The sequence below is a fragment of the Theropithecus gelada genome, chromosome 1, assembly GCF_003255815.1.
Source record: "Theropithecus gelada isolate Dixy chromosome 1, Tgel_1.0, whole genome shotgun sequence".
In the NCBI taxonomy this organism is placed as follows: Eukaryota; Metazoa; Chordata; class Mammalia; order Primates; family Cercopithecidae; genus Theropithecus; species Theropithecus gelada.
Genome location: NC_037668.1, coordinates 204843367 through 204866432, shown reverse-complemented (window position 1 = coordinate 204866432; position 23066 = coordinate 204843367). Strand labels below are relative to the sequence as shown.

The 23066-nt window shown below is 47.6% G+C and overlaps 1 protein-coding gene across 1 annotated transcript; it reads left to right on the top strand.

Annotated features, from left to right (window-relative positions):
* Positions 1-713: 713 nt before the first annotated feature.
* On the top strand, positions 714-19177 carry FAM89A (family with sequence similarity 89 member A). The gene is made up of 2 exons (XM_025394009.1): positions 714-1034; positions 18000-19177. The coding sequence occupies exons 1-2, from the start codon at positions 744-746 to the stop codon at positions 18261-18263; spliced, it is 555 nt and encodes a 184-aa protein (XP_025249794.1). The 5' UTR covers positions 714-743; the 3' UTR covers positions 18264-19177.
* Positions 19178-23066: the final 3889 nt, after the last annotated feature.

Below are 23066 nucleotides of genomic sequence, written 5' to 3'. Positions count from 1 at the left end.
GCCGGTTGCGAGCCAGAGCCTCGGTACCCCCACCCCCTGAAACAGCCTGCTTCGTGCAATCTGAAGCTGGGCCACCCCCTGGGCAGGGCAGGGCTCGGTGAGGCTAGGAGCTGAGGAGCGCTGGCAGGTGAGGGGGGAGTCTGGAGCCGGGCTGGAGGTGAGGGGGCGTTGAGGGGTGGCACAGAGGGAGTGGAGGCGGGGCTGGGACAGAGGAGGTGGGGACAGAGATGGGGGTGAGCCGGAAACATGGGGTGGGGATCAGTGGGTTCGGAGCTGAGGGTGAGCCAGTGAGCTGGGGGTGGCACAGAGGGCGTGGGGGCGGAGCTGGGGTGAGCCGGGAAGCTGGGGGTTGGCACAGAGGAGGTGGGGACAGGTGGGGGGTGAACCGGAAAGCTAAGGGTCGCGGGGGTGGTGAGTGGGTTCGGAGCTAGGGAGTGGCACAGTGGTGACGGGGCTGGAGGTGAGTCGGGGGGTTAGAGGGTAGGCACGTGGAGTTGGAGATGAATTAAGGCTTTGGAGGGGCACAGAGGTAGAGGGACACACAGGTGGAGGCGAGCCCGGCTGCTGGACGCGGACGCCACCCGGACCCGGGGCCCGCGCGGAGGCCTCGAGGAGAGGGGGCGGGGCCCGTGAGGGGCGTGGCGAGGGAGGGGAAGTGGGCGGGGCACCGCCGGGAAGGGGGCGGGCCGGGGGAAGCCTTGGGTTCGGGCAGCGGGGCGGGCGCGTGGCCGGGCCGCGGCGCGATGAGTGGGGCCCGGGCGGCGCCCGGGGCCACGGGCAACGGCGCGGTCCGGGGGCTGCGGGTGGACGGGCTGCCCCCGCTGCCCAAGAGCCTGAGTGGGCTGCTGCACTCGGCGTCGGGCGGCGGCGCGTCTGGGGGCTGGCGGCACCTGGAGCGGCTGTACGCGCAGAAGTCGCGCATCCAGGACGAGCTGAGCCGCGGGGGCGCGGGCGGCGGCGGGGCCCGGGCGGCAGCGCCGCCCGCCAAGCCTCCCAACCTGGACGCCGCTCTGGCGCTACTCCGCAAGGAGATGGTGAGTGGGGCTCCGCGAGCGGGGGCTCCTCCCGGTCGGACTCGCAGTCCCGGGAAAGTTCGCGGGGACCGCGCTCTGTCCGGAAGTCTCGGTGCCCACCCGCCTTTTCGGGCTCCTCGGCCCCCGGCTGCGGCGCCGTTCTCCCAACGACCCCCCTTTTTCTCGCGCGCCCCGTGCCCACGATTGGGCCCCCCCGCGGGAGAGGCCCCCGCGCAGAGAGCGGCTTTCTTACGCCCGGCGCCCTCAGTCCGGCCCCACTGGCTCGGAAACCTGGGCGCCCGGAAGCGCAGTGCGGGGTTCGCGCCTGGCCTGGGGGCGGGGGCGGGGGCGGGGGCGGCCTTGTCACCCCTCCCCGAGTGAAACAGACCTTTCCGGTGGGGGAAAGGCTTTCACAGCGGCCCAACGGGTTAACGCAATTGCGTTTTCCTACCACGAAGAGGACAGCTTTTGTCCGTCGCCAGTGTAGACAGCAGATTGGAACAGCCCGGCCCCCTCCCCGGCGCCCCAGGCCGCGCGTCCATGATCCGATTACCGCGGGATGGCCCCGGCGCACAGCTGGCTGTGAAAGCGGACGCGCACCCCGGGCGAGGGAGGCGGCCCGGTCCCTCAGCCCCTAGAAGCTGATTGCCCAAACCCACTTGAGAAAGGTGGGAGGTGGCTGTCCTCCCGGTCTGGGTGCTGTCCATGTGAGTTCTGCGCCTTGTGTCTGAGCTCCAAACCGTGGGCTCAGTGTTTCTCTGTGCTTGGGAAGTACATTAGCTGTTTGTGGACCAGAACACACATGATTTAGGGTGACGCTAAAAGTAGGACAAGGGCAGGGGTTTAGGCAACAGCGAGTCTTTCCCCAGCTTTCTCGGCCAGGCATAGGCCAGACAAGAAGAAAACAAAAACTTTTCCTCTTTTCTGCCATGTTACTGGCCCCCATCACCTCCTCCCAATCCCCTCCTTTTAAAAGCCTCCCTTTCCATTCACCTCGTCCAGGTTGTCTCTTTTCCCTATGGGTAAATTATTAAGGAAATCTAACATTAGGAAGGCTGCCTTTTCCCAAAACTAAATTTGCCAAAAAAAAAAAAAAATTGTTACAGGAATCTTTTAAATATGCATCTAGTGCATTTAAGATATTGTTTAGAAAAATTCAGAGTATGCATACTTTTTTTTCAGGAGCATTATCTGTTCTGAAAACTAAGACTTAATTGAATTCAGAAAGCAGCCTTAACACTTTTAATCAAAGAGATATTGTCTTCCTACTCTGTAGCTGGCATTGAAGTGATTTCCAATTCTCACTGAAAAGATTTTCTAAGCTTCTTACAGAACCACTTAAATTCCAAGCCAACCGTTTTTAATTTATTAAAAAACATTCATTGACATAAGCATCACACAGCTGGTGGACTGCATTTTAATTAGATAAATCTACACGTAGTGTGTTTACAGTCTGAACTTGGACATAGCAGAACCACGGGGGTGAAGTAGGAAGATCATCTTTGATTATTTAAGTTCCATACTTGAGCAAGAGACAGAAAAACCTCAGGGCCACTCCTGTTGTGAGGCTGTGGTTTATAAACATGCTCTGGAGTCTTGCTATGGTGGCTTGGGAGTCAACGTGCTATTCCCAAAAGTATTTTTCCAGGTCCCTTCTGGTGTGACTGAAGCACAACCACATCCGTATAATTACGCCTTGGACCAGAGCTCTCTGTAAGCCTATTTGAAGCACAAGAAAAATAAACAGCCATCTTTGGTCTGCCTGGTATTTAGCTGAGATAAAGACAAGGTATGGCTGCAGGCCTTGACAAGTTCCTTTCAAGAAATGTCACAAGGCCTTTAAAGTTGCCCAGAGAATCTTTCAACTTTTTAGTTGATTTACTGACCACGGGGTCTGAGTGGACAACTCAAGCTGAGACTCCCTCTGGGGAGGCCTTGCAAAATAAGAACTGGGAGTTCATTTCTGAGATGTCTGCAGAATAGTTTGTGTTGATCGGTGTAAGTTGAAGGCCTGAGGTCAACTCTGGCAGGAGACATAACTAGATGTCATGGCAGAAAGTGATAAATGCCTTAATTTTTATTTATTTTTATTTTTTAAAGCAAGCATAGAAAGAGGGACAACTTCCAGCAGGGACAGAGAGCAGGGTGGTGTGGAAGACCTCAGAAGGTGAAAGAATTTCAACAAGGGAAAAAGGCACCAGGAAGGCAGCTGCGGAGCTGGAACTGGGAGTTCCCCAGTTTGAAATGGGAGTGCCCCAGTTTGAAATGTGAGCAGGAAGGGGCTGGGCAGGTTGACCAACTGGACTCTGGGAAGCTGAGTAGCAAGGATGGGTGTTCAGCAGGAGAATGGTACTATCCCTGTTGGACTTTGAAGAAATGAATTCTACAGCAGGGTGCAGGAGGGAGAGCTGGACTTTGGAGGCTCAATGGGAAAATGAGAGGTGTTCATGGGAGAGGTGATGGAGTCCCCAACAGGGCAGGGCCTTGCTAATGTGAAACAAGACTCATGTGGAAGACACTTTTCTGAAGCAGAAGCTGGAGGAATTACTGAGTCAGGGAAGATGATGAAAAGGGGATCAAAGATAACTTAAGCTTTTTTATGCAAAATGCAGCCAAGCAAAAAATTAAAAATTACAGTGCTAGCACCTAGAAATAATCACTTTTAATATTTTGGGATATCTTCTGTTAGGTGCAATGTAAGTGCTTTCCATATAGTATCTTATTTAATTGTATAAATTCTCCATGAGATAGATACTCAAAGTCTGTTTTATATTAAAGAATGGGATGCTGAGAGTTGAACTCCCTTAAGGTCACAGACCGTACCAGGTCTGTTTGGTTCCAAAGCCCTATTTAACCATTGCAGTCTGCTGTCTGTGCACACGCACGCACTCACACACGCACACACACACATACATACAACACATTGATCATGTATATTTTGGTTTGCTTTTTGGGCCGCCCATTGCAAATATTTTCCCAGTCAAGATATAATGACTTCAGTGAGTGTGTCGTATACCACTGTATGGCAGTAAGCAGGGTTTTGAAGCTTAATAATCACTGGTGAAGTGGGGTTCATTGTAGCATTTGGGGAGTCAGGAGGAGTGGTTGCTTTAGGGAGGAAAGTAATTTGTCATCACATCAGCTGAAAAGCATGTTAAACATTTCAGAATGTGGAGCTGGAAGCTGGAAGAGAGGTTTTGGGCTGGAGATAACTGGTGGAAGAGATGGTTGGAGCTGAGGGAGTAATACAGTCTCAATGAGAGGAGAGGCCATTAGGATGCCGAGGGTGGAACCTGGGAGAGCTGGAGTCCAGGGCTGAGAAGCGTCTGTCCCATGACTGCTGGTGCCCTCCTCTGCTTGGAGAGTTGTGGTTTCAGCTCCAAGTTTCAACACCTCCTGTTCTAGTAACCCTTGTGAAATTCTGCACTACTCGTAAGTCCTCGTCCCCCCCACCAAGAAGGGCCCATTTGGAAAGCTTCAAGGGTCACACAGATAGTTACTGCTCTATACACCAAAAAAGTCCCTTTGAAAAAGTTGATGATGATTATTTTTACATCAGAGAATATTTTTAGATCATGTTTAAGAGATGATTACTGGGTGTATGTTAGATAGAAAGTGCTGTGGACGCTTTAAGGGTGAATAGGAAATATCTAGATGTTAAGGGGCTTATCACACCTGGTAGATGTGGGCGTCTTTACAGAAAAAGAATTGCTTTAGTTTGGACTAGTTTTCATTTTTCATGACCAAAGACTGTATATTAGTAATAGAAACTTAGTCTGAACTAGCTTTTGCAAAAGGAGAATCTTGTAGGCTGGATGTATACAGAGACAGACTAGAACCAGGGCTTATGGGGAACCCAGGAAGTCCGCTGAGGTCTTCTCTTCCCCTCCTCCTCTGTTTTGTTTCTTTCCTCCATTTTGGAACCTGGCCGCTAACAGTGGCCCCCCTCAATTTTGGCCATGCTGCTTAGTTGCAGTTTGCAAATACTGTGGAAGGATGCCAGTTGGCCTAGCTTGGGTGGCCTGGCCAGCCTGGGCCAGCCCACAGTGACAAGGACAGGATTGTATTTTAATAAGATGGTGTGAGCATGTGGATGGAATCAGACACTGGGGATTCTCTAAAGAAAGGACAGTTTGCAAAAATGGAGCAAGGGGTAATGTAGTAGATATCTACTGCAGACCCCCTTCTATTTAAAAATACTTTGCCCTCAAGGGTCCCACAATTTGAAAGATTTTTTTAATCTGCTAAACTGATGGCTAGCTTGGCTAACTAGATCTTGGTTGGCCTTTAAAATATTTGCATGTGGTTGAATGATGTCCTTGACTGGGTGTCAGCTGGGACCCCTGGCACACACCAGTCCTTGCATAGATTTCTACATAGACTGCCCTTCCCAGCACCTGTGCGAGGTTAGATCATCAGCCTTACAGGTAACCAGAAGTCACACTAGAGTGTAGAGACACAAAGACCCTCAGCCCTAGGGGCAGGAGAGCTTTGAGGAACTGGGGATTCGTGGGTTCAGCTGCTCCCATGGTCAGCAGCAAGGTCCAGTAGCTTTGATTTGGAATCTCTTTGCCTCATTTTTTCTCTTTAAACTATCAGTTATTTTGGTCTCCCACCTGTGCAGAGTGGGAAGTCATCCACACAAAACTTTTGAATTCCCAAATTGCAATGCTGTGTAAAGAATTGAACCTAAGAAAAAAAGAAGTTGAATTTGTGAAACCAGTAACAATTAGCTTTCCTACATTTTAGTTGAAACAACTAAATGCCTAATGAGTTTGTCCAGTGAACTGGATTCCAGCTCATTAGCTGGAATAGCTGACACCCCAGTGGGGTACAGTCCTTATCCTTAATGTGAAACCAGTGTCTTACAGAGGAACTTTCAGTCTTTAAGAGGCTGTGATTGAGTCAAGCTACGAAGTGCCATTTGGAATAAGAGGATTTGCTCCCAGTGCAGCATTCTTGATTGGCATTGGTCAGAGGAGATTGGGAATGTCCAGCAGCCTTTAATACTGTCTGTTTTCACTGGTCTTTCCACTAGCATAGTCTAGCACAGCGATCCCCAAAGGATGGACTGCCAGCTCCAGAATCTCCTAGGCTGCTGGCCCAAATGCAGATTTCAGGGGCACATTCTAGTGGAATCAGAAGCTGAGAGAAGGAATCTGCCTTTTTTTTTTTTTTGAGACAGAGTTTCGTTCTTGTTGCCCCGGCTGGAGGGCTGGAGTACAATGACGCGATCTCGGCTCACTGCAACCTCTGCCTCCCGAGTTCAAGTGATTCTCCTACCTTAGCCTCCTGAGTAGCTGGGATTACAGACACGCGCCACCACACCCAGCTCTTTTTGAATTTTTAGTGGAGACGGGTTTCTCCATGTTGGTGAGGCTGGTCTCGAACTCCTGACCTCAGGTGATCTGCCCGCCTCAGCCTCCCAAAGTGCTGGGATTACAGGCGTGAGCCACTGTGCTTGGCAGGAATCCACATTTTTAGCAAGCCCTTTAAGACTAGAGAAGCACATGAATCAGGGATCAAAAGCTCGAATTTGGTGTTAATAAACTGTGTGATATAGTTCTGATAAGCCACTTCACTTTTTTGGGCTAAAATCTCTTATTGGGAAAATGAGAATTAAATGCCATAAAGGGTCCTTTTGGCCATGGCAGTATTCTTTCTTTCTTTTTTTGAGATGGAGCCTCGCTCTGTCGCCCAGGCTGGAGTGTAGTGGCGCGATCTCGGCTCACTGCAAGCTCCGCCTCCCGGGTTCACGCCATTCTCCTGCCTCAGCCTCCCGAGTAGCTGGGACCACAGGCGCCCGCCACCACACCTGGCTAATTTTTTGTATTTTTATTAGAGACGGTGTTTCACCGTGTTAGCCGGGATGGTCTTGATCTCCTGATGTCGTGATCCGCCTGCCTCGACCTCCCATGGGATTACAGGCGTGAGCCACCGCGCCTGGCTGGCAATATTCTTTACCCCTCATGCCCCTGTGGTTCTTTCAGGTGCCTATAGAAGAAATTTGCTCTGTCATAACTTTTGGGCACAGGTGCGGGGCCTGTCACCAAGCAATATGCTTGGTGTCCCCAAGGACTTCACAGCTATACCTAGTTGCTGTGAATTCCTTGAATGCAGAGAATGGGAAGCAGGAAAGGAAGAAGGGTACAAGTTTGCTATTCTTGGGCTCAGTTCATCAAAAATTAGGCTGTCTGCAGCAGTTATTAAGATTTTCAAGCCACTGCTACCCTGTACTTTTCCTGACCCCATCCCAGTATCCACCCTATAAAAGCAAAACCTAAAAAAAGAATATCTAATGGTCTGTGTGTATGAAAGCTTGCCCATGTCTTTGGTGTGAGGTGGGGGACAGTAAGGGCAGTGTGTGGGTTGCTGCCTGGCTTCGTTCACTTGGTGCTATCTCCAAGTGAGGTTAGAGTTCTCGTCCCAAGATTTGAAGATATGAAGGATTGAAAGTTTTTTTTTTTTTAATACCACTTTAAACTTTGCTTTATTACAGTACCTACCTGTAAAGTACTATAAATTGATATTTTTCGTAACTCACAAGTATCTTACAACTCTTCTCCTTTTTTCCCTTTTGTTTAAAGGTATGCATCTGTTCAGTGTAAATGTAAATGTGCCCCAATAATTGGCAGTGTGGGCACCTCTTCATCTGCAGATAGCCTCAAGTGAGCTGTAGGCCCGGCATTTCTGTGCCTGGCAGACACTGGTGCCTCCCCTGCTCTGGGTCCTGGTCTCACCGACACGGCTGTAGTCCCCTGAGACCAGGTGGGCAAGGATGTTTAGGGAGGGTTCAAGAAGGGGACCATGCCCCCGTTGCAGTTCACTCCCACCCAGCTGCAGATGGAAGTTTCACAGTTTTGCCCTGGGATTGGCTGCAGGAACTCCATGGAAACTTTACCCCCCACTTTGAAAAACCAAGCTTTTCGTAATCCCGTGGAGGAAACCAGACAGACTACAGACTCCATGCTCAGGAAGCGAGCCCCGAGGCTGGCTGCTCAGATATTTGCCCCCCTTGCCAATGTCATTCCCCATATGGAGCCCTGGCCTCCTGGCCGCCTTGGCCTTTGCCCACACACTCCTGATGTTTGGAAGTGATGATTAGACAGGATTCGTAAAGGCTGCCCTTGGGTTCCTGTGGCTCGTTCCCCACAGACACTTAACACAGATGGTCACCGTCTCCCAGGAACTCTGGAGACAGAAAAACCTTTAGCCTGCTTTAGAAGTCTACAGAAATTCATTAAGACATGTGGCCTTTCCCGTTTTGGTGGGCACTCTCTGTTCACTTCCTTGATTGGCCCTGACAGCCATCAGCTGGCCTAGTTTTGCAGGTGTGCGCTTTCTGAGTCTCAAGGATTCGGGAGGAGGCACCATCTTTGACCAGAGGAGGGATCTGGGGAGAAAGGAGGGCCTCTGTCCTCTGCCCAGGGCTCTCTAGTCAGGGGGTAATTGTTGGGGAACCCCAGGCCTGTCCCAGCCAGGAGAGCCTAGGCTGAGGAAGAAGGTGACTGAGATGCACGTGAAAGCGAGTGTATTCTTAGGTCGGTGACTTGGTTCACCTAAATGGATTAATAAAGTTTCTCAGCTTTCATTTCCAATAAGGTAAATATTGACAGGTATAACTCACATAAACAAAAGCTCTTTGGGACTCTCAGTTGCAATTAAAATTGGATATAAAATATCCAAGTTAAACGCTGTTAAAAGAGAAGTGGCAAGGTGTTTAACATCCCTTATAACCACAGATGTGTGCATTAAGACAATAAGGTATCATGTTGTACCTCTAAGACCGACAAAGATAGAAAAGCATGATCCTGTCACAGTGAGGGTTTGGAGAAGTAAACCTTCTCATGCATTGCTGGGGGATGGGGTGGGCCTAAAGTGCTGCAGGGTTTTTTTGAGCGCAGTTTGGTAATACCTCTGAAATTGAATATGTATGCCTGTCTTTTGACCCTGTAATTGCATTTTTTAAAAACTCCAAAATGGCCTTGTATTAAATAGCAAAGCAGAATTGCAATATAGTTTTAAGATATGTGTAACTTAGGTCACAAAAGCGATGTAAAATGTTTGCAGTATGACTGTTAAATCTTCATACAGCTAAAGCCAATTATTGACTTTTTTTATACCAATACAAACATAAAATCATTTTGTGATGAATAGTAGTCCAAATTGAATCACTTTGTTGGTAAATATCTTTCTTCCCACTACATTTTCCCATTGCTTTGGATCTGAGGCCCGGGATTGGGGAGGATTGGAAATGTGCCTCGGGCATTCTTCTCCTCTTGTCCTCCTTGTCCCCCACAATTTCATATTCACAAGTATATCTTAAAGAAGCATCCACACAAGTGGATAACAGCACTTGTACATGGATGCGTATTGCAGGATTTTTTTTATAATAGTGATAGAATACTGTACAGTTGTTGAAAAGAATATGGTAACTATATATGTATATAGAAAGATGTTCACCGTGTAAAGTTACAAATCAGTATTTACCTGACTTTGTGTATGTGGTAACAGTAGAGAAGAAACCATATGGGTGTGCATAGTGCCTTGAGGAATATATGCTAAACTACTACAAGTGGATATCTGAAGAACCACAGTTTCAAAGTGTGGTCTGGGGACCCCTAGGGGCCCCCGAGATTCTTTCAGAGGGTCCATAATTATATGATGGTGATATTGACAAATGTGACTTTTTGGTTATTGTGTAAGAAAATGTACCAACATTTGGAAGATCCTGCATAATTTATTGAATCCATTTTCCACCTTTTTCATATGACTAACGCTTGATATTAAAAGATCCATTCAAAGTGCAAGACTGATAGGTTTTAATGTAATAGAGTGTGAACATTTCATTGGTATAGTTCCAAATTCCACACTAAACAACAATCAACTAAAGGGCAGTAGCAAAGAGGAATATCCATGATTGTCTGAAAAGGCTATTGAAATACTCCTTCCTTTCCCAGTTATACAGCTGTGTGAGGCCAGATTTTCTTCGTTTACTTCAACCAAAACAGCACGTCACAAAGGACCAAATGCAGAACCAGATAAGCCAGACATGTAAAAAGATTTATGAAAATATTATTTGTGTTAACATGTAATGGGCTTCTTCTTCTTCTTCTTCTTCTTCTTATTATTATTATTATTATTATTATTGAGACAGAACCTCACTCTGTTGCCCAGGCTGGAGTGCAATGACAAGATCTTGGCTCACTGTAGCCTCTGCCTCCTAGGCTCAGGTGATCCTCCCACCTCAGCCTCCCGAGTAGCTGGGACCACAGGCAAATGCCTCCATACCCAGCTGATTTTTGTATTTTTTGTGGAGATAGAGTTTTACCATGTTGTCCAGGCTGGTCTTGAACTCCTGGGGTCAAGTGCTCCACCTGTCTTGGCCTCCCAAAGTGCTGGAATTACAGGTGTAAGCCACCACGCCTGACTGGTTTATTATTTTTAGTGGATTAATACATATTTTAAATTTTCTCAGTTTTAATTTCTAGTAATGTAAATATTCATAGGTATAACCCACATAAACCAAAGCTCTTTGGGACCTTCAGTAATTTTTAAGAGTGTTTGGAGACCAAAACATTTGAGGTCTGCTGTTTTATAACAGGGAATTAAGGAGAACTGGTTCATATGATTATGAACCATTTGAATTTTTAATACAATTAGAATACAATTAGAGTGTTTATTTTTACAATCAGAAAAAAAAAAAAGAATGTACAAAGACATTTCTTAAAGAAAATGATCAATTGCTTTTCTTCATCTGTTCCCAGGACAGAACAAGCGGAAATGGGCTTAGTTTGTACAAATGTTAGTTTAGGTTAGAGATAAACAAGAATGTCCTTCTGAGAATTGTTAAATTGCAGAACTGGCTCCGTGTCAATGTGGATGCCCTCACTTGTAAGTTAGCAGAAAATCCAACCCAAACCGCTTTACCTGGTAGAGGAGTTTCCTGAAAAGTGTAGAGGTGGGATGTGCTTTGGGTTTAATGGGGCTTAATCTGGAGGCACAGTCATGCAATCTGGTTTATCTTCTGTCTCTGAATCCTGATGGCTCTTTAGAGTCTAGTCCTCAGCTTGGCAGGTCTGAAATATTAACAGGGGATGAAGCTGACCAAATGACACGAGTGTGTTTCTGCCCATTGGGAGGAGAAGGCTACATAGGAGACCACGTCATCAGAAGCTGTTTAGTGAGCACAGAGCTGGAACCCACCAGGAAGCTGAGAGTCCTTCAGGGTGTTTCTGTCAAGCTTGGGTAGCTGAGCTCATAGGCCGTCTCCAACTGCATCAACACTGATGAAGTCTCTCTTTGGCTTTTTCTAAGCAGTATGAAGGGCAGCATCCTTCAGTCAACACATCCTTTATCAGAAATCAGGTTATAATCGATTAGATCTCTGCTTTCTTCAATTACAGCCCAGGCCTGTGGATATAAACTAGACATTGTGATTAGATTTGGGGCATTTACCAAGTCTTTAAAATAAATTTGTGAGCCATCTGTATATGCTTACTCATTCATTGTGTTTCTAAAAGATAACTGAAAGTTGTCTCATTGTTAATACATTTTCATAATAGAAAACTTAGAAAATTCAGAAAAGCCAGAAATAAAAATTGCCTGTGATCCAAGCAGCCTGCTATACCACTGCTGAGTCTGGGGCCTCTCTCTTCATCTTCCCTGCATAGGCAGTGCAGGGTGATGGTCAAAGCACCCGTTTCAGAGTCCTGCAGACCTGGTGTCACTCTGCCACTGACTAGATGGTCTTAGGCAAAGGCCTTTGTCATCTCTTTTCTTTTCCTTTCTTTTCTTTTCTTTTGAGATAGGGTCTTGCTCTGTTGCCCAGATTGGAATGCAGTGGTGCGATCACAGCTCACTGCAGCCTCAACTTCCTGGACTCAAGTGATCCTCCCACCTCAGCCTCCCAAGTAGCTGGGACCACAGGCACGTACCACCACGCCCAGGCAAATTTTAAAATATTTTTGTAGAAATGAGGGTCTTGTCATCTTGCCCAGGCTGGCCTGGAACTCCTGGGCTCAAGCAGATCCTCCTGCCTCAGGCTCCCAAAGTGATGGAATTACAGGCGTGAGCCTATAATCTGCACCTGCCGGTTTTTTGGTTTCTAAAAAAACTTAACATTTTTCATGATGTTTTGGTTTAAATCGACACAAATTTCCTTTGAAAGGTTCCTCTCATCTTTTAAGCCTTGTTTCCTAGTGGTCATGTTTCTATTGTCCTTTCTTTAAGTTAGGAAGAACTCTCTCTCCCATGCAGCCTCCAGAGACATTCAGAGGCTTTCAGTGACCTAACACCCAGCTGGGAGCCACCGCCCTGTCTGAAGTGTATTTGTATGTGGAGCCTACTGTTTTGAAAATTCCAAGTGAAAGGAAGCAGTTTCAAGGGTGGTTTGGGCTTGTTTGGTCCCATTGTTGGGAATGCTGTGGCTTGCGGGGCCACCTGCGTGTGTTGCGGGAGGGGTGGAGGGGAGCTCTGGGCATGGGAGAAGAGGAGTGAATGATCAGGAAGGAAGCAGGAAGCCTGCACAGAGAGCGGAAGGACCTGCACTCGCAGTTTACAGCCATGGAAGCTGCTGATTGTTCTTGAATTTAAAGTAGAGAATAAAGGACCACAAATTGCAGGGTTTGAGCATTCCGTGTTTTTCTTAAATGAGCCTGTCTGCATTTTCAAAACGTGTGCTTTCAAAAGAGAGCTGTATTTTCTGAATCCAGCTGTGAATGTGGAGACTAGCCGTCCTCCCACGACATGCGGAACGCACCATTAGATGCAGGCTGCTTCTGCTCCGAGGGTGGCTTGCACGGTGGCTCCCCAGCCACTCCTTTTTCTGGAAGGGTGAGAGGTTCTTGTTCATGGTGACTTAACCTTGTCTTACAATCAAGTCCTTTTGGATGGTCACTCTCTCCCCTTCCTGCAACCAAGACCCACATGCCTTCGGCATAGAGAGATTGACCGCCAGGTCTGCTCTCTGAAGAGCGCTCCTGGAGGAAACTTGGTTGGGTGTCTTTGGCCCTCGATGTGGTGGGAGGCACGCGAGGACTCAGTAGTCTGGTGCTTCCCACGGGGACACCTGGTGGTGTGCAGGGCACTCGGCGGCTGCCCCTTCAGCCTGCACCTCTGTGACTGCCTGAGGGATGCAGCCGGAGATCTGTGGGTGCCAGCACCACCCCACTGCCAGGCCACTTCTGCAGCTACGTGTTCTCTGGGAGGGTGTCGGAGATCTCTGCAGCCAGGCGTTGTCACTGATTCACCAAATATCTGCCTGTCTGCTCTGTAAGTTTCTGGGCTGGGTACTGAGAGATCCAAAAGGGAAATGGTGTTTGCCTTCATGGAGCTTGTCCCGTGTCAGGAGAGAGAAGACCCGTGTGCACACTGATCACAGAAAGAGGAGTAAATGCCCTAAGACAGATGGAGAGGGCGAGGGGAAGGGGTGAACGAACTGGCTGAACCAATCACAGTCTGAAGAGTGGAGGGAATCAGGTACAGGGCGGGTGGTTGAGGAGCATTGACAGATGCAGTGGGGATGGGGGTGTAGTGGGGGACAGTCTGGGCTGTGCAGGTTGGGAGTCAAGGGCATAAGCCTGAAGAACAGTCAGACCAGATGGTGGAGTGCTGGCTACGGATCTTCCGCCTCCCTCTAGAAAACGTTAAGTGTTGCAGTGTAAACCGCCACAGCTGAGGAAGAGGGGCCCGGGCTAGGAAGTCTTGGTTTACTGTGCAGCGACTTACCTCATGTCCTCCGAGCTGATTTAGAGGATTTCTGGTAAATCAGGAAGTTTAGTCTGGTGCCTGAAGGCAGTGGCATTGAGAGGCTGGGACGTGTGTAGGCGTGTGTGTGCGCGTGCATATGTATGTGTGTGCGTCTAATCCTTGTTAAATCCGTCTGAACTTTTGCCATGTGTTGGGTTGGGTAATAGGTGTGTGCGGGGCTGCGCTGTATTCCTAGGCGGGTCAGAATTCCTTTCTAGGCCAGTGTTCCACCTGATGACAAGGCAGCTTTGTGAGTCATCTGGGTGCTACAGTGCAGAAGTGTCCAGGGAGAGATCCTCTTTGCTTTCGACTCCTTGCCGGGTGCGTCACCTCGGTGGGTCTGGGAATAACTTGGAAATGGCACTGTCAGGAGAAAAGCCTGGAGCCAGGTGTCTGGCTGGAATGGAGTCATGGGGGAGTCAGAGCCTTTGAAACCTAGAAGCATTCAAGCTCCTGTGTTTACCTGGGCCGACCTCAAACCATCCTAGGAAGGAGAAAATCAGACCTGCTCTGATACCAGGGTGCCTACTGCTACTTAGGTGTTTTTCAGTGATTCATTCCTGGGGTGAGAAACTGAGTCTTGGATTTACCCACTCTGCTGGTGTCAGAGGGGCTCAGCAGGGAAGTAGGTCTAGGATTCCAGATGAACTTCTTCCATGATTTTTGAGCACGTACTGATGTGACCCCCAAGAGGACGTGGCTTTCTTGATTAAAGTTAATATTTCTTTTATTAAATCCTAGAAAAGATAGGGACGTCAGAGCTGGCCGAGTCAGACTCCTGGGGCATGTTGATGGTATCCAGATGCAATTCTGCAGAGGAATCCTGGAAGACAGGAGCAAGTCTAGAGGAAAGGCCACGGGTGGTTAGTGGGCAAGAGGTCATAATGAAAATAGTGGAAGAGCCTGAGATATTTAGCTTGGAGAGAAGACAGGGTTGGGTTTTGTTTTAGGGCATAGGGGTGGTGGAAAGTAAATGACCTTCAGATTAAAGGGTAGTTAGGAAAGAGTGAAACTAGATCTGTTTGGATGCCCAGCCATCACACCCAGCATCAGGCGCTCTGTGGGGCCTCCAGGCTGGGAGGCTTTGACTTGGTATAAAATAATTGTATTGGTTTGGAGAGGAGCGCACTGGTTTGGAAGGTCCTCCTTTTGGGGTTTGAGGTAAGATATCCCAAGTCCTTTCCTAATTGAGAGTTTCCCCTTCCTCACGAGGCAGTGTCACTGGCACGTTGTCACCCTGCCTGACTGTGCTGGCTGTCTTCTGAGCGAAGGTGACCATCTGGCTCCTTCTCATGTACCACCTCAGTGCTGGATTGGGAGAGGAGCGGGAGGAACACAGTGGGACGGGGCGCTTCTGTTTTCAGAGCCTGGCTGCACCTACGGCTCCTTCCTGAGGCGAGTCTGCCCACTAGCAGAGTGGAAGAGAAACCGTGGAAATAATAACAACAATGAGAATAGAGGCTATTGATTTTTTTTTTTAGTAGCTGAGCAGTTTATCCACGGTTTCTCAGCTGGTGAGTGGCGGAGCCAAGATCTGAACCCAGGCAAGGAGGTAAGCAGGTTCTGAGCCTGCACTTTTAATTCTGTGCTCTTCTGCTCGGCTGGCCTGAAATTCCAAACTTACAGGATAATAAATATAAGTGGCTTGGGAAAATCAGAAAGATATTTGTGTCAAGATCACTGGTTCTTTGCTGGAACTGGGCATCAGTATCATCTGGGTACTTTTTGTGTTGTTTATTTATTTTTTCAATAGAAAATTCCTGAACTAACTGACTTTTCTTTCCCTCCCTCTCTCCCTTCCTTCCTTTCTTCCTTCTTTCTTTCCCTGTCTCTCCTTTTTTTCAATAGAAAATTCCCAAACTATGGATAATTTTTAAAACACAAATGACAGATATGCTGTTTCCCTCCCTCTTGACAGACACACATCCTATCGAACTCTAATCAAGAAAAAAAGCAAGCAGTGGTGTCTGCCCTAGGGTGTGGTGGCCTGGGCATCTCTTAAGTTGCCCATTGCTTGCCTATTCAAGGTATGTTTTTGAGATGCCATTGAATGAAGTTTGCCCTCTGAGTACAGCCCTGGAAACTGTCTCTCTTTTGCTTGCAGTTCATTTAGGACAGAGAAGCAACAGTTTATATAGGGTCACAAAGTGTTTGAGCTAGCCATAGATGAGCCAGCCCAAATCCCCCATTTTATAGGCTGGCAGAGGGTCGGGACCTCAACCAAGCCACAGAGGATGGCAAAGCTGGGCCTGGAGACCACGCTCCTGACCTGTGACTGAGGTCTCTTCCTAAGAAAGTTTAGAAATTCTAGTGTCATGAGTAGTTGTGGTAACAACAGAACCCACCTTCTATCTGGAAGTCTTCTCGAGTGTCTTAGCGAAAGATGTTCTGAAGGCTGGGCACAGTGGCTCACGCCTGTAATACCAGCACTTTGGGAGGCCAGGGCAAATCACTTGAGCCCAGGAGTTTGAGACCAGCCTGGGCAAGATGGCAAGACCCCATCTCTACAAAGAATTTCTTCAAAAAATTAGCCAGGGATGGTGGTATGCACCTGTAGTCCCAGCAGCTTGGGAAGTTGAGGCAGGAGGATCCCTTGAGCCCAGGAGTTTGAGGTGGCAGTGAGCTATATGGTCATACCACCGCACTCCAGCCTGGTTGACAAAGCAAGACCCCATCTCTAAATGTGTGTGTGTGTGTGTGTGTGTGTATGCTATGTAATAAAACATAGTTCTGATTTTTATGGTTTATTCAGGCCGTAGGAGAGAGACAGCCAGTGTTCACTTGGCAATTTAGAGTAGTTGGAGGATTTGAAGAATAAACCTGGAATTTAACACCCAATCTGTTTACAAGATGAACACTTTTTACCAGGCCTCAGCTTCCTTTTGTGAAAGCCCTGCTGTCTTATGTGTAAAATCTTACTGCTAGGTAAATGAGTCATTTTGGTAATTATAAAATCTGTAAATCCTCTGACACTTTCTGTGTGCTTTTCTACATGCACATACCCATGCATCTTTAGTGCTTTAGCCCAGGAGGCATTAGCCCTGTTTATTGAATGGATTGATACTGAATCTCCCTAGTAGCTCCATAAGAGAAATTATTGTTCCATTTTGCCATCAACCAAAGCACTGAGATGAAGGTGATAAATGCCTTGCTCAGTGGCCAAGAAGTTGAAGGCAGGTCCCCTGGTGTCTTCTTGAGTTTCTTCCCGTTGCCATTCAGAGCAGGGTCTGTGGAACAGCAGCATTGCACGGGATCACCATAGGGGCTTGGTGGAAGCACAGCCATCCAGTGGCACCAGACCCACTGAATCAGAGTCTGCTTGTTGAACAAGATCCCCGGGTGGTTCTCATTCACCTTAAAGGTTAAGAGGCGCTGGTGCGGTTCTATGCTGCATTTCCAAGCGGCTTAACTGTTCTCTCTTTGGTATTGGTGTAAATGATGCATTTCCTGTTCTGATCCTGCTCTTTTCTCTGGGATGGGTGGTGGGGAAGGGAGGAACTGGAAGATAAACAAGTATATGACTTTTATAAATGTTCTTTGTTCTTTTGCTGCTTGATTTTGTGGGACTAGTTTTCAGGAGGCACTGTAGAGCCCTTCATCTTCCAGGGCTTTCTCGTACTCAGTCAGTTACTCTGGGGAGGGATCCCAGAACCATCTGGGATAAGACTGACCCTGCCTGGAGGAGAGGGAGGCAGTGTAACCTCTGACCACTGAGCTGCACAGAGGTGGGTACTCCAGGGGGATGTCACATTGGCCAGCTGCTGTCGCCGGCAAGGGGCATTCTGTTGCCCCTGGGAGTTGAGAATGACTGCATCGCTCAGATCCTAACACAGTAGCAGGGAAGGCCAATGTGGGTCTTCTCCAAGTCTAATTGGGAGAGAAGGTGACACACTCGTTTCTTGGCGTCCAAAGTGAAAGCAGGTGGGGCCACTAGAATGTGCAATGCTGTTGCTTCATCAGGCGCGCTCAGGAGGGCCAGGGTAAATTCTGCAGGCTGACCTAGTTGCCCCACAGATGCGATCCTCCCTGGACTCATTGAGTAACGTCTGAGGTGTGGGCATAACACAATTAAGGTGTTCTCAAAGCTGGAAATCCAAAGCATCCGAGTGATGCTCTGAATCATTTGCTGTGTGGAAGGAATGTGCTGGCAGGCGCAGATTGCCGGCTGAGTGTTCCACCGAAATGAAACTCAAGTGCTGACTTCTTGTTTTTTACCTCCCCACCCCTTCCCTCAAGGTTGGTCTCCGCCAGCTGGACATGTCCTTGCTCTGCCAACTGTACAGTCTCTACGAGTCGATTCAGGAATACAAGGGGGCGTGCCAGGCAGCCTCCAGCCCAGACTGCACTTATGCTCTGGAGAACGGCTTCTTTGATGAAGAGGAGGAATATTTCCAGGAGCAGAACTCCCTGCACGGCAGGAGGGACCGAGGCCCTCCTCGGGACTTGTCACTGCCTGTCTCCTCCCTCTCCAGCGGCGACTGGATTCTGGAGTCCATCTAGAGGGTCTTGGGAGGGATGTGACTGTTGGGAAGCCCTTCGTACTGGACACACTGTCAGCATTTGCTGCTTCTCTTGCAAGAAAGCACCTCCGTTTTGGATGGTCCTCGGGCACAGGGGATGAGTGCTACCAGTTTCATTTGTAGGCAGGGAGTTCTCTGCGGACGCATGGTGGCAGTCTGCTTTGATGGCAGCAGTTTTTGCTTAGGTGACCTAGAGGTCCTCAGCAGTATCCTCCACACCTTTCTATTGAGGTGCACCTGCTGGGGATTCATAGTGAGAATATAACAAGAGGATCTCGGTGAAAGGCCTCAGTGGGTGTTTTGTGTGAGGTGGCTTGTAGCTAGCTGCTTCCTTGTGGATGGTAGAGTATTCCAATCCTCTTTGTGCTAGGGTTCTTGCTTCCAGTTTGGGGTGTGTTAGAACCACCATTTCACTGCTTCCCTTCCTCAATATGCTCTGCAGCTTTTCTTGCTGTTTAATGAGCTTTTAAGCCTCTCGCTTCAGCTTTATTTATTTGTAAGCTGCATTACTAACTGCCCAGTGATTCGGTGAAGGCTTTTTACTGAAAAAGTTCACATTTCTAGTCACCCCAATCAACTGGCTTTTTTCAACCAAAAATTTATATCATTCTTTGTCTATGAGGTACAAGAGGAAGGAAGATAATACAAAGACATGTTGAATAGTGAAAAAAAAAAAAAAAAAAACAACTGGGGCAAGCCAATGTTCTGTAAAACTCACTGTAAGATGGCAAATGTTTTCATTTTTAAGATTCTGAATGTAAACTAGTGTGCTAGAAAGCAAACCACCCTCCACTCAAACCAGTAATTACCTTAAGCCTTAATATATTTATTAAAATACTTTATGAGAACATTACACTTTGTAGGTTAAAAATGAGGATAAAATGCTAAACTATCTGTTGTCGTGTGTTATTTTATTCTGAGTTTGAAATCATCAACTTTCATGACTTGAATGCATTGAGTCCAAATAATGAAAGAAAATTACAGTTTGTTTTTCTGCCACTAAATGCATTTGAAAGAAGGTTGATCTGTTGAGCTTAAGGAATCATTTTAGCAAGAGTAGATCACCATTTACAGCTGGTTCTCAGTGCTCTCTTTTTTTTTTGTGAGACGGAGTCTAGCTCTGTCGCCTAGGCTGGAGTGCAGTGGCACAATCTTGGCTCACTGCAACCTCTGCCTACCTGGGTTCAAGCAGTTCTCCTACCTCAGCCTTCCGAGTAGCTGGGATTACAGGCGCCCACCACCATGCCCAGCTAATTTTTGTATTTTTAGTAGAGACGGAGTTTCACTGTGTTGGCCAAGCTGGTCTCAAACTCCTGACCTCGTGATCCACCCGCCTTGTAATCCCAAAGTGCTGGGATTACAAGCGTGAGCCACCATGCCTGGCCACTCTTCTGTCTTTGAATGCTGCAGACTCCTTCATCTTTCTTTTGGTGCGATAATTGCTCACTAGAGCCTCCTTCAGGTTAGGGAGAGGAAGACATCTCAACATCATGCATCGCCCAGTGTTAACCTGTCAAGTACACCCTGTGTCAGGAACTGGGGTGATATACAGGGAAGGAAGAATACGCCTGCTTATTTCCTCTGTTGAAAGGAGGTAAAATGAAAGGTGGCAATTAATTGCCTTCAGCACATAACTGGTCAGTGGGGACAAGAAAATTGAAAGCAGTTAAGACCAACAGAGTTAAGTTTGGGTCACTTGCAGGAATGTGTTCTTTGAGGCTGTTCCATGGTTACAGTGAGTTGAACCCTTAGATCAGCTGTTCTTGAACCTGACCACTTTAAGAATCACCTGGGGAATGTTTAGGAAAATACTGATGCCTAGGGCTGGGCGTGGTGGCCCATGCCTGTAATTCCAGCACTTTGGGAGGCCAAGGCAGTCGCATCAGAAGGTCAGGAGACTGAGACCATCCTGGCCAACATTGTGAAACTCTGTCTCTACTAAAAATACAAAAATTAGCCGGGCGTGGTGGCACTTGCCTGTAGTCCCAGCTACTGGGGAGGCTGAGGCAGGAGAATCACTTGAACGCAGGAGGCAGAAGTTGCAGTGAACCGAGATCATGCCTCTGCACTGCAGCCTGGCGACAGAGTGAGACTCCATCTCAAAAAAAAAAGAGAAAAGAAAGAAAAGAAAAATACTGATGCCTGAGCTCCAGCACCCCGCATCCCTAGTCTGGATTTAATTAGGAGTAAGGTGTGGGCACCTCTGTGGAGCGAGGAAGCCTCCCAGGTGATTCTAATGTGCAGAAATGTTGAGATACAGTCCTTCAGCTACATAGTGTTCAAAGCACTGTGTTCAAAACACTACAAAGTGTTGTGTAGATCAGACATGCAGAATCTCAAAGCACCCTGACCCTGCTGAATCAGCCCCTGCCTCTTAACAAGATGCCTCTGATGATTCCTCTGCACAAAGCTTGGGAAGCAGCTTTCTGTCGGCTCAGTGCGTAGCACTTGGAGACCACTGCTTCGTAGAGGGCTACCAGGATCTCCTTCAGCACTGAGGAAGAGCGGGCCCCAGGGCATCGTCAGGAGACCCCAGTCCTCTCAGAATGGGTCAACAATACCAAGGGAGTGAAGCTCCAAGGACAAGTTCAGGCTTGGGGGAACTCATGGTTCAGAATGGCTCCCTTCCCTGGGTTGCTGCCTCTGGGCTGTTCTGGAACTGCAGTGATTCATTGTGCTTTTGAGTTTTGGGGCTTTCTTCTCACTATTGCTGGATAGTCTGTCAGAGTTAGACGCGGAATGAGTCGAGGCAGGCCAGGGGCCTCTGCCTTGCTGCTGGGAAGGGCCAGCACATTCCTCGTTCCTATGATGAAGATGCACGTGTATACAATAACCACCACACTTCTTTATACTCCACTTAAAACACATAAATAACCCCAAACTGTTACTCCAAGTATAATGTGAATACAGCTTGGCAAGGAATTTAATATTTACAAAACTACAAAATGTTTTGTAGTATAATTTCTTTACAAAAGGTGTCACAAGGGATTAGAAAATAAATTCAACGATTGTCCTTTATTGCCACCTGGTATAAATCATATCGTTAAGCCCAGAGTGGGACTTTCTCTGCTATTCTTGAGGTTATACTCAGTGCCCAACAGAGAGATGTTAAGGCCATCCCACATTAACTGATGAAAGCTGAAAAAAACATGATTTATTATGTGAGGCAAAGTACATAGTAGTCAAAGCAAAGATTCTGTAGCTTTCTACAGCATGTGTGCAGTGAACCCAGAAGTGTTAATAATTCAAGCCTTGCAATCCACAGATAAGGTGCAGTTCCTCTATGTCCCTAGTAGAATTCATATTCAACTAATCGACTTGACTTGTCGCTTTCATTTGTCCCAACCTAGGCTGATACCATTTTTTCAACTAATATTTAATTTAGCACTTCTCCGGGTCACATTGGTCCAGGCACCAAGAATAACATGAAGAGCCTTGGGCAGATGTGACAGTTACACAAACACCCCAACCCATATGGTTAAGTGTTACCATAATAACATCTGAGTCAGCTTTGAAGATGGATAAGTTCTTTACAAGGAAGAGTGAGAAGGTTGACAGAGTGGCATAATCAAACTCCCCTTCACAGACTTTTATGTCTAGTGTTGTATTTCATAAAACATTTTCATTGCTTTTTTTTTTTTTTTTGAGATGGAGTCTCACTCTGTTGCCAGGCTGGAGTGCAGTGGTGCGAACTTGGCTCACTGCAGCCTCCATCTCCCGGGTTCAAGCGGACATTTTCATTTCTATCATGAAAACACAGGTTAAATGATTTGCTGAAGGTCATGGCTAAATACAGGCAGAGCTAGAGTTCCTTCTCAGATGCAGTTTGTGCTCCGTGTACATAAGGCACAGGCAAGTGCTGCAATATGACAAATCTAGAGAGATTGTCGGGTATAACCCTTTAATCTTATGTGACAATGCTTTACTATTTAATGATTTATTGTGTAATTTTTAAGAAATCAAATCTTGCTCTGACTTCTATGCGGACAGGCCTAGTTTCTTTCAGAGCCTGTTGTCAGCAGTATATGCCAAGCATGTGGATAATGGGGAGGCTCTATAGCATCTTAAGTCACCTCGCTGTGGGTGGGTTGGCCATTTCATGTCAACTTCCTGCCCAAAGAAAACTTTAGAAATCGAAACCTCCAAGCACGTACAGTCTTCTTGTCTTCATGATTGAGTATACTTTCAGTTCAGAGAGATTTATTCTATTAGGAGGTAGTAAAGGTTATGATAACCTCTGGAAGATAACATCTGGAAGTTGCCCCTGATGAACAGCTGACCCCTGCTTGATGACGATTTCATGGGTGAAAAAGCTACAGGAGTGTGGGTCTTCCGGCCACCTAGTGTGAGCCTTGGAAACAGCTTCACCAAACAGCCTGGCTGATGCCTCTCTTCTAGCCAATTGTGATAGGAATGCATTACTTTTCCACCGTGCCTCAGTCCTCCCAACTTCTCTGGCCACTGGTAAAGTAAGGACAAGTTCCGAAAACCCAGCTTCCTACCTAATTCTCCTGACTGCCATGGAGAACTTACACAAGCTCAGCATCTATAGAATGTTGAGCAAGGGTCGGGTGCGGTGGCTCACACCTGTAATCCCAGCACTTTGGGAGGCCGAGGCGGGCAGATCACAAGGTCAGGAGTTCGAGACCAGCCTGGCCACTATGGTGAAAACCTGTATCTACTAAAAATACAAAAATTAGCTGGGCATGGTGGCAGGTGCTTGCAGTCCCAGCTACTCGGGAAGCTGAGGCAGGAGAATCGCCTGAACCCGGGACGCGGAGGT

What these genes read in the sequence shown, in the direction of transcription:
- FAM89A (XM_025394009.1), top strand. Translation starts at nt 744, where the DNA reads ATGAGTGGGGCCCGGGCGGCGCCCGGGGCCACGGGCAACGGCGCGGTC. An exon ending in CGCTACTCCGCAAGGAGATG is followed by an intron (nt 1,035 to 17,999) that starts GTGAGTGGGGCT and finishes CCTTCCCTCAAG; the next exon opens with GTTGGTCTCCGCCAGCTGGA.